The 11,235-nt window shown below is 37.3% G+C and overlaps 1 protein-coding gene across 2 annotated transcripts; it reads right to left on the bottom strand.

The window, feature by feature from the left end:
- Window positions 1–477: 477 nt before the first annotated feature.
- Window positions 478–9,464, bottom strand: smpd2b (sphingomyelin phosphodiesterase 2b). 2 transcript variants are annotated; one of them, XM_067506028.1, is made up of 11 exons: window positions 8,903–9,464; window positions 6,986–7,119; window positions 6,787–6,883; window positions 5,966–6,042; window positions 5,093–5,186; window positions 4,482–4,571; window positions 4,305–4,387; window positions 3,936–4,068; window positions 3,472–3,576; window positions 3,173–3,347; window positions 478–1,902 (listed from the first exon to the last, which is right to left on the bottom strand). In XM_067506028.1, the coding sequence occupies exons 2-11, from the start codon at window positions 7,033–7,035 to the stop codon at window positions 1,496–1,498; spliced, it is 1,311 nt and encodes a 436-aa protein (XP_067362129.1). In that variant the 5' UTR covers window positions 7,036–7,119; window positions 8,903–9,464; the 3' UTR covers window positions 478–1,495. The 2 variants fall into 2 exon arrangements, with proteins under 2 accessions (XP_067362129.1, XP_067362128.1); XM_067506027.1 differs by having other exon boundaries at window positions 6,986–7,122; window positions 8,903–9,463.
- Between the last annotated feature and the right edge of the window lie 1,771 nt (window positions 9,465–11,235).

Here is an 11,235-nt window from a genome sequence, read left to right as displayed (position 1 = left end):
TGTCTGTACATAACATTGGCCTTTGTATGGAATTGCTTTACGAGCTTGGGGGGCATTTCTGACTCTAGCTGTTACATTACTTGACCATTCAATTCATTCCAATACTTTTCAGTAAATTCTGAAAAGTCCAATGTCCTGCACTGTTTAAAAAAAAAAAAAAAAGGGAATTAAAACCTACCACACCCACGAGTACTTTGGCTTTCATGGCATCTCTCTTGGTACATTGCATTTGTATTATACTTGCTGCTGAAGGAGCGACATTTGTGATTGGCTGAGGGACGGTAGAGTTTTTATTTAATATGTGAACCTGCCACATGCATTTGTATTGCTCTCTGGTGGTGAATGTGGGAATCTGCTGTACATAGGTAAACAGGATGTACCACATCAGTGGTAAGAAACGATCACACACAGTCTTTATCCAGTTACACAGCAATAAATAAAAATATTTAAAAAAAAATCTCTCTCAATAGAAATATATAGATATGCAAATAGAGTCTTTATTGCTTTAATAATCATGCCCATCACAATTTCAACTTGGAATGAACATGTGGTATCATTTAAAATTCTATGGATCCCTATGAAATAAAGTATTACTAAGTACTTTTCCAACATTGACGTGACGGTTAATATTTAAAAATAATTGCATTGTTAGTATCGTGCTGTGTCATGACACTTTAACAGCGATCTGGAACATTCAGTATATTAAATGCATACATAAAAAGAAGTGGTTTTTCTGTTTACTCAATTGAACACCAAGGATACATTAAGCATGGTTTTCTTTTCTACAGTACAAGATTCTTAGAAAAAGGATTCACGTGATCAAAATAGGTCAAACTTAAGAGTATATTTTACGGAATATAGCACATTCCCACTTTAAGGAAAAGGAGTGTATATGCAGTTTCCAGTGCAAGAAAGTAAACATGACAAGTCTCTACAGTAAAATGCAGTGAGAAATGAAGAACTGGTGCAGGAGGATCCTTATCTTTAAGTGCTACTGTAAACTCAGTCATCTGTTCTGCAGAAAAGAGATTTACTGACCTAAATGTTCAGTAAATCCACTTTGCAGCTTCTGGAGTGTCTGTGTAGTGCAGAACATTTAAGCCAAGGAAACGAGAAATTATAGAAACTACTGGCCCTGATGAAACACTGTTGGCTGGAATGCAAGTTGGACCTGAAGCTCAAAAAGCACAAATGATCATATTTACTGCACAGCAGTAACACAGGCTATGTAACGGGAAGCATTTTTGTTGGGTGAATAGCAAGAAATCTAGAAGATAAAAAGGTTGAAGATGTAAAAAGTATAAAAATGTCAAAGCACGATTGTGTCCTGCACTACAATAAAAGCCTCCTACCATTTTAGTTCAACTCCTTCATTTTGCAGTACAAATCTAAATCTCAAGAGCATAAAACCCACTGACTCTCTCATACAGTTATCTTAAAGCAAACTTCAAAGCCTTCATTTCACTGAGCCACTTTGGCCCAGTTGGCTCTTAAATTATTGCTCTGCCTCACCCTCAGGGGGCCTCTGCTGAACATTGTTAGGCTGAGCCAGAGGAAAGCCCCTGAGCTTCTCTTGCAGACTTCCTACAGCAAGCCTCATCTGGTCTTCAGCCCCCTGAAGAGATTTTAGCTCCATGGTATAAAAGATGTACAACAGAAAGGTCGTTGCCAGGATGGCGAAGCACAGTGCAGCCAGCAAGTAGAAGGATGTACGAGGAAAAGGTTGTTCCGTTCCCATGGCTAACCAGGGCACTGCAGCAATGGCCAACTCCAAACACAACAGAGCCAACCCCATCACTCCAATACGTGTTGCCGTGTAGCGCATTCTCTCAGCACAGTGCAAGCCCACTTTGACTTCAGTACGGGCCTCTGTCACAATGTCCACCAACTCAGCCACGTTCCCTGAAGATATGGAAGAGAAAAGAGAGGAAGAGCAAAAATTGGTCTATATACTGGTCACATTTACCATGTTCCCCTTTAGTTAAATTGGTTAAAAACCTTTTCAACTCCCTCTATTTCCAACAGTCCCATTTCACAGAGTTGCTAAAGAGGAAAAAACTAAACAAAAACACATAACTCCTGACAGGATTTAAATTACAGCAGAATAAGCGGCAACTATGCACAAAACCAAAAGCAAAACAAAAAAGGGTAACTTATAACTTTTTTCAAACACTACTACCCACATAAACAATACGTGCAAAATTTTATTCTCTGTTCAGCACGTGACTATCACACAATCTCTCCTAAGAGTTAAAAATTCAGTCAGAGGAGGATAGAAATAGCAGTTCTTCTGATCTAAATCATAACGTGCACAACAGCAGCGTAAACATACTGATGTTTAGCAGCTTTCACATTTCCATGGTCACTATTTTAATAACTTTTTATTAGGGATGTGACTTGCTGTGCCGAGGCTTCAGAGCGTGTGTTGGGTAATCCAGGAAATACTTTGAAAAGCACGTATCGAACCTTGTTTTGATCATGTCTGAAGTCTTGCCAGCACGACGTACCATGTGACTAGTTCAGGACAAAGTCCTACAACTGTTGAAATATTATTATTTCTGAACAAAAATTAATAAAAGTTTTTCCCTAACTTACAAAAGCACATCCACTATCCTCACCTCCTATTTTATTACGTCTAACCCCCGTTGTGACCATTGTAAATTCAAAAACTTAAGGTTCAAATCTCATAAGAATACACATTATATTAATATGGGTGCATATTTACTAACATGTAGATTTATTCAATTCAGTTCAAAAAGTATACACAAACTATATTACAATGACCATGAATGTCGTTGTAATAGCTTAACCTGTTTCATTTTCTTTGTCCAGTAGATGGCTTAGTAGAGCAAAAGAAGCTTCAAGAAACTTTGCCCTTTAGTGAACCAGCTTCAAAGCTTCATATTTTGCAATCACTTTTTATAATTAGCCTTAAATTCAAGACCAGTTGAAGCTGAATGGAATGTCAACAGTTTTGATGTTAGCTGGTCATGAACAAAATACTGCACAAATTAAAAGCAACCTGATTATAAGAGCTAGACAAAAAAATTAGGTCATAAATGTCTGTTTCAAAGCAAGCAACACATTCGGAGCAAAGTGAAAGGCCAAATGCTTAGCTGACTGCCTTCCATAGACTCTCTTCACTAACTGGCCTAATAACATGATAAAATACCTGTAGCAGGGTCCTGCTTTGATTGCATGTCTCGTACAGTCTCAGTTAGAGCATGTGACTCCATCCTCAGTTCAGCAGTCAGAGCCTCATGATCAGAGTATGGGAAAGGTTGGTCAGGCACAAAGCCTTTGGTAGTGGACATGGAAACACAGGAAACGTCTACTTTGGAAGAACCCTGGAATAGCAGAAGAGAACGATTCTTTAGGAACTAAAAGACATAGCAAAGCCATGTGCTGCTGACTTCAATGTCTTGCTGTGAACATGAGGGGCAAAACAACAGACACAAAGCTTTTGCCCACCTTGAACAGGATATAGTCGATTCGGATTCCCTTCTCAAATGGGACAAGCTCCTTTTTGTTGATAAAAGGATTTTCAGCTATTAGAGTCAGGCCATTCTCACATCCCTGCAATATAAAAATAACTTGGTTTACATAAATCTAGCAAGTAATAGGAAAATTGTTTTATTTTATAAGAAGGCCATTATTACCATAGTCATGACTATTGTTTGACTGTCTGCAAGTTCTGATGACATTTTACTAACTAGCTCAATTCTTCAAATACTACACCACAATAACACAGCTATTTCCTGGCAAAGTGTACTTATGTCATGTGTGCAAAGAGTTAGAGCTTTCTACCCTTGCCTTCGTGTCCCATATTTCATTATTATTTAACCCTTAAAAATAATAGGAGGTATGGGCAAAACCAGTCGAAAAAGTCACCAACATTTAAAAAAGAAAATTGCTCTAGTTTCACCCCCACTCACATCAAATTTAGCAGTCTCTAAATAAGAGTCTCGGAGTCCAGTGTAAGACCTCAGTAGTCTGTTGCCGAGGTCCTGAGGATGCATGTTTAGGTCGCCGCCTAAAATCACTATGTCAGCTCCACCAGAGGTGTGGCTAATAGATACAGAAAAATACATTATTTACCACCGATGGAAGTTAACATCAAGATAAAATGTTATTTTAACTTTACATTTGCTGACTGAAAATCAGATGACAAAGTTTTTTTACATTTAAACCCAGAATATAAGAGTAACAAGTGAAGCTCACCCAAGAAATATATGCAAATATATACACAAGAGTAATCAAATAGCAGCTCCTACTGTGTGTGCAGAATTACAAAGACACCCCACCGAACAAAGTGCTGCAGCTCCCAGGCCTGAACTACTCTGTGAGGTAGATAAGAGTCATTCTCTCTGGAGTACTCGGCATGCAGCTAAAACCATAAAACAGGACAACAGCACACTGATCAAAAAGACTATATACTCTGATACACAAGAGGAAATGAGAGCTGATGTTAGGAAACTTACATGAGTGACGTAGACGTTTGCAATAAGGCCGCCAATGTTTAAGATGGCCATTCCAACAGCTTTACCTCCAAACCAGTCTCCATGGTGGGCCTAAAAATATAAAATGTGAATGAAGACACAAGAGGAAATGGAGTTCACCTCAGGCAAATGAAAAATACTTTCACATACTAGCACTTACAGTTTTACGCTACTTCATCGTAATGGTCATTTTGCTGTGTAACAGAAATATCACAATTGTTTTTTTAAAAAAATGTCTTTTATTCGAATTTTTTATATTGTAGTAAAGCACTTAGTGGCATATTCTGTCTTGTTTTGGGACACAGACACTTTGGTTAAAATACTTCCTCCACTTCCAAATAATAATGTTTTGGCCTAATTATTGGCAGAAATGTCTTCAGTGAGGTTGAATTATATGTAAATTAAAAAGTCAACATTTTCAAGCTACAAAAATAAGATGCACACATTATTATACATTATTGACTGAAATCCTAAAGCACATTAAGCACAATTGTTAATAATATACTTAAGATGTTCAATTCTGCACTGTTACTTTTATGTAAATTAGCTGAACGCTTCTCCCCCTGTACTAACCCATACTCTCAGGCTCTTACCATATATGGATAACCATTCAGGGAGTATCGATAAAGAAATGTATCATGGATTCTATGTTTGGAGAAAATGGCCAGTCCACTTCCTATAACGCCACTGAAAAATTTGAAAAAACAAAAGACATAAGCAGAGGTTGTATGCTCCAGACTCCAGACATGCTCCAGCAGCTTGTGGTTATTGTTTAAAGTAATACACTACTCACAAAAAGTTAGGGATATTCGACTTTCAGGTGAAATTTATCGAAAACGTAAAAAGTTTATGCTACAGTGACATTAGATCATGAAATTAGGGCATTTAAGTAGAAGCATGCAATGGTAATTTCTTCGTCTCAAACTATTTATTGAAATAAAAGCTACCAACAGTGGTGGGTAACCACAGCAAAAAATGTCCGTGTCAATTATTGGGTGTTGTCTTGGTTTCATGATGTCAAAATGTGAAGATAAAGATGATGATGAAGAGGCCTTTTTAAATACAAATTGTCATTGAACCAGAAAATCATGATTGCATCTCTAAATTACATGAAGAGCTGTTGTTACAATGACGTACTAGATCTCTCTAGATATTTTATTATATACTTTTTTGAGTTGCAGAGGAGATTAGAAAGGTGTCATACTTGATTAATCTCAGCCTTGCGCTTTGGAATGAAGGTCAAGACAGAAATAATCAGCAAAGGTTTATCCCTTAAGTTGTGGCTATGCTTCAGTTAAATTCTGCAGATTAATGTAATTCCATGCAAGAATATTTGGTTGACACTGGAGCACTGGGAGCATTTTGAAAAAAGAAAAACTCTCATAGAATTACAGACTAAAAGACTTTTGAAGTAACACACTAAGAAACAATAGCAAAGCAACCCTAAGATGAGAATAAAAGGTTACCTTTTAAAATAATGTGAGTGAGGATGACTACAGGCAAGTTTCTTTTTTAAGAAGATGTAGTCTTTCTCACTCCACACCTGAAAAACACATCACTTGAGAAGTAGAATACCAGGCAATTCAGCTAAATTAAAATTGTCAAACATATAAACATAAATATGGCTTAAGCAGTGTTTCCCAGTGGTAGAGCATTGGGTTGGGACGCAGAAGGCAGCGGGTTCCAACGCTACCCCACCAGCTGCGGCGCCGCCCAGCGGCGAGCCCGGATTTAAAAGAAAAGAAAAAAGGAAGGTTGTGTCAGGAAGGGAATACGGCGTAAAATTTATGCCAAATCAACATGCGGAATGGCGACCCCTGAAGGGACAAGCCAAAAGCTGTATTCTAGGAAAGTGGTTTTACCAGCAAAGTGGTCAAAAGAGGTTGTGGGACTAATCCAGTCTGATTGTTCAGAGATGTAACAGAGTGATACCTTGTACCTTAAAATAGACGATACGTGGCAGACTGCAGTGTTGAATTTATTTTATTTGTTTATTTTTTAGCCAATCCACAGTTTAACCATCAATTATGTAGTCTTTAGCTCAGAACAGCGAGGGGGGATAGTCCAAGGGAATTGATCTAAGATGTTTTAATCATCTCAGACAGATTAAAAAATATGTATGGCCAAATATACTTAGGTTGCTGTAAACAGAATTGGTCAGGCCGCCCATGTGTATTCTATATATGGGAAACACTGCTTAAGGTTTGTATCCGTTGCAAAATATATCAAACCAAATTAACCTAAATCAACATAATTACTCTGCAACTTTGTAAAGGTTTCTACTAACCTCTTGAAGTAAGACAATATCATGTTCTTCCTTACACAACATATCTCCAATCATGGCATAGCGCTGACAACAATGTTTGCTAAGGTAGTGGATCCCCCTAAAAAGAAACAGAAGTAATTTTTTATTTAAACATGTATCAAGAAAGAAAAAGAAGAAACAAACAGTACATCAAGAGTCATTATAAACCACAGTCACTGACCAGCAGTTCAAAGAGAAGACCCGGACACTAACGGCATCTGTGTTAGCCATGCTATCAGTTTAGCAGGACAAAGGAAGTGATGATTGAGCTTAAGATCAGGAGAGTCAGATCCAGTGAGATGACTGGGACAGCACCTACTGTAATGGAGCATAAGAAAGTGGTAATTACAAATAGATTTTTTTTTATTTATACCTAAATGGACACAAAGTGGCATGGGTGCACCAAACTTGAATGAAGCACTGTAATAAAATTAGAGTAACTAAGCAAGTATTTTGAGAGTTGGTCCACTGGAATTTGTAGGAAAAGGGTAAATGCAGACATACAAATGAATATAGAAAATACATTTGTAATATGAAGAGTCATACAGTAATGAGTCTAGAAAAAAAGGGAAATCACAAGAACAAACAATAAAAACTGCACAGCAGGCACCAAAAGTGCAAACTAAGCACACAGCAATATCATTACAATTCAAGTCCTTTGACTTTAAATTGTTTCAGTGTCAGCAATTTTTCCTTTTTTTAACAAGTCATCTGTTTTTTTTTTTTGTTTGTTTTTTTGGGGGGAATGATCTATTAGAAATCAACAGACTGTGCAAACTTGGTTTAAGTTATGTCTATATGTAGTGTTTTTATAAGTTTCAGTTGTTTTCTTTAACACATCAGTTATGAATGAGCTGACCTTGGAACTGGTTGTTGATTTTTAAAAAGTAGCCAAAGTAAAAGGCGATTCCATTCCCTTCTTTCTCCTGGGAGAGCAATAATACACCAGCCCCAAACAGTGCTGACATAGCTTTGCTCAGTCTGGAGAGACAAATGCGAAGCAGCAATGTAGTCAAGAGAATCAAAGGGCTTTAGTGTCGAAGATATTATTTCTTTTGAATAGGCAATACTGGCTATTCATTGTGTGTCAATACAGAGACAGCAAATAGCAATAATGAACAATCACCTCATGAGGTCAACACTAAAATGACACTAAAAGTGCCTAATCAAGCTGAAAGCACTGATTTAGGTCTTTTAAAAAAAGATGACATGATGTCATATCGTGTTTATGTGTATTTTACAGTCAAATTATTGCAAATACACAAACTCCTAACTTTGTTTTATACTAAACATTATTATAGAATCATTATTTAGACAGTAATTTGAGGATTACTTCAATTACCATCTCGTAGACCTGATTCCACTGTGACATCAAACAGAAGGATTAAAAGATTATACGTTATTGTATATGGCTTTAAACTGAGTTACTTTGGACTGATAATACATTTGAAAACAGCACCTAGCGCTTTGGGAAATACTAGCAGACTTTTTTGTAATATTTTATGGACAACATTATTCGAGATATTGGTGTTTTTATAACATACCAATCAAAAACATTCGCAAACAATTGCTAAATATGTGCAAGGCTCTGTGTCTTAACAGAGGAACTAGTTGATCTCGTCAAAACAGCTGTTTTGTGCAAGAGCTTTCAACATAATATGACATTTTTTTTTTTTTTTTATTTGTGGTTTATCAGATTGACAGTGAAAAACGTTTGTGCAGCAATAGCAAGCACGTGACACAAAATGCCGGTTAACGGGTTCAGGGGAAATGCAGAGGTGGAGTAATGTTGACTAAACACAGTGGAAAAAGTTTAACTAATATATGTCATAAAGGTATTAGCTTCCTCGGTGATTTATTCGCTTAGCAGAGAAAACCGTTGTAGCGTTAGCTAACATAATAACCTTTACTGATATTACCTGTTAAGCTATTTAAGTAGCTAGTGCTTAAACGCAACGCTAGCTAAATAGTTCTAACCTTACAGCTACTAACGTTAAACAACTTTGACCAGCCTTATGGTAACGTTATGTCTTAGCAAATATAAACGTGGCACCGATTTCTGGTACCAAAAGCTTTTTAATGTGCTAATCTCACTTACCCCATGAACCTGTCGACGTCTCCTGAAGTTAACTGGACCGTTGGATGAGCAGTTCCAGTGTCGTAGTGTGAGTTTTGGCAATGAACCTAAAACACTTCCTGTTATCGCGCTAGCCAGCTTTTAAGTTGCTGTAATGCTAGTTAATTATTAACTGGCAGAAGATCGTTAGCTTGGTTGAATTGACATCTCAAACAACAAACACGAATGTTTATTTAACAGTGTTATGACACCTGCATTGTTTGTGAGTGCTAAGTTGACTGGCACTGCGTTTGAGGTTAGGCGAAGGGGCGGAGTCACACTCGACATTACCACTAGATTGACTTTGCCGTGGCAAATGCATAACTCACGAGAACACCAGCTGGGATAAAAACAATTGTTATGACTTCCCGTTTAATTTCCCCTCAGAATATATCACGTACTGGAGTTAAGTCTGTGTTTCAGTGTTACCTTAATCACATTTATAGGGCACATTGGGTTAGTCGAAACTCCTAATACCGATGTGTGGTTCGCGAACGAGCCGCCTCTAACAGGCGATTTGTTGTAGAGATGTGGAGCCCCGAAACTTCAGCTACTCCTACTGAGCTCCGCCGAGCATGCATGCAGACAGGGGCGGGACTTTATTTTGATGGGTACCCCATGCAGCCAATCACATGTAAGGAGAGCTTAGGATCATACCATTATATGAAAGAAGAGGGGGGGGGGGTTAATGTTAGGAGTTCAGCTAAGATTTATTTGATTAGTTTGCTGTGGTTCTGTGTTTAGTTGTTAATTTAAAGGTTTGATTTAAATGTTAACAATAGCAAGAGTTTTTTTTGTAATGAAAAAAAAAACAAACAAACGTAACAATAAGATATAGAGGCAGGCTTGGTGGCCCAGAGATCATTGTATGACAAACTCATAGTTCCACATTCCAGTTAAGCAGATAAAGTAATTTCACACAAAACGTTTCTCAAAATAATTCCATAGAACATGTACATCCACAGCTAGACACTCAACTTTTCTTTACTACATGTCCATCAGTTAGCTCCGATGACTAAATAAACATCGTCAGGCAAACTTCCAAGCCAAAAACTTATAAGGCAAACAGGGAGGCAGTTATTTGATGTCATTGATGACGTCACAATACCTTATACTTACACTTCTTAATCTAACCTAACCTTTCAAAACACAGCTACCGCAGAGAAAACAAAACAGAACAAATACATACAAAACCCCCATTGACTCATACATAAGACTTTTGTGCGGAATAACAAATTGTTTACAGACACAAACCATTCATAATTGCAAAATTATGCTGAAATATAAAGCTCCAAGTGATACTGCATAATGAGGTTCTTTTAGGGGAGGCAAGCCAAAACAGCCAAATCTTTAAAAAGAGCAGGAACTCCCTTCACTATGTAGAGCAAAAGTTGACATATAAGTGTTTGTAGTGCTAGATTTTTGAAGACTTACTTTCTGGTTTGATTATGCTTCGGCTGCAATTAATTCATTGCCAATTAATCATTGCCTATCAACCCACTGTGCCCTATAAAAAAACTCTTTTTGCCAAACTTCAGGCTGAAGTGCAATGATGATGTGGCAGTAAAAATAGTAGTGTAATGTATAAATACAATTAGTGTAGTAGGCCACAGTTATGAGGTATTTGTACTGCTGTGTAGTTTAATAATACATATTCCACTAACCTTCGAGAAAATGGCCTACTGTGTACTTTGCAGATTTAAAATTTTAAAGATGAGTTTACAAAATGTATTGCAAACCAATAGTTCCTAACTTTTTGCCATAGGACCCCTTTACTAAAATAGGCAGTTAATAGTTGGAGCCCCTTGTGTAAATATCTGTGGGTTGTTAGTTCCAAATTTTGCAGGGGGATTAATGTAAAGGTGTTGCTGAGAAATTCAAAGTGATAGGCAAAAGGCCAAATATTTGGTCCATACCTCTGAAAAATGACAATTGCTTTCCATTGTTACAAAAGAATTTAAACTTTGTATATTTAGTTTTTGGACTTTTGCTTAGACAAAAGAAAATTGAAGACAATATTGCCTGGATTGTGGAAAATCCTAAGAGGTGATTGTAACTGCAGATCATGTGACTCTTAAGGATTAACTACCCTACATGAACAAGATCTAAGGGTAGACATGTTAAAATGTTAAACTGCACACAGATCTAAACACGTATCCAAAGCTGAACCACTGAACACACAGTTGTGGTGTTAACCGTATAGAATGTCAGCTTTGGAAATACAGTTAAAAGTCCTAACTGGGTCACAGATTTTGATGTGTTACAGGCCTGGGGTTAGCACATTGAACCTCGTAGGAAGCAAATCCTAAACTGCA

The sequence above is a fragment of the Channa argus genome, chromosome 5, assembly GCF_033026475.1.
Source record: "Channa argus isolate prfri chromosome 5, Channa argus male v1.0, whole genome shotgun sequence".
Classification (NCBI taxonomy): Eukaryota; Metazoa; Chordata; class Actinopteri; order Anabantiformes; family Channidae; genus Channa; species Channa argus.
This window is presented reverse-complemented; position numbering and strand designations above follow the sequence as displayed.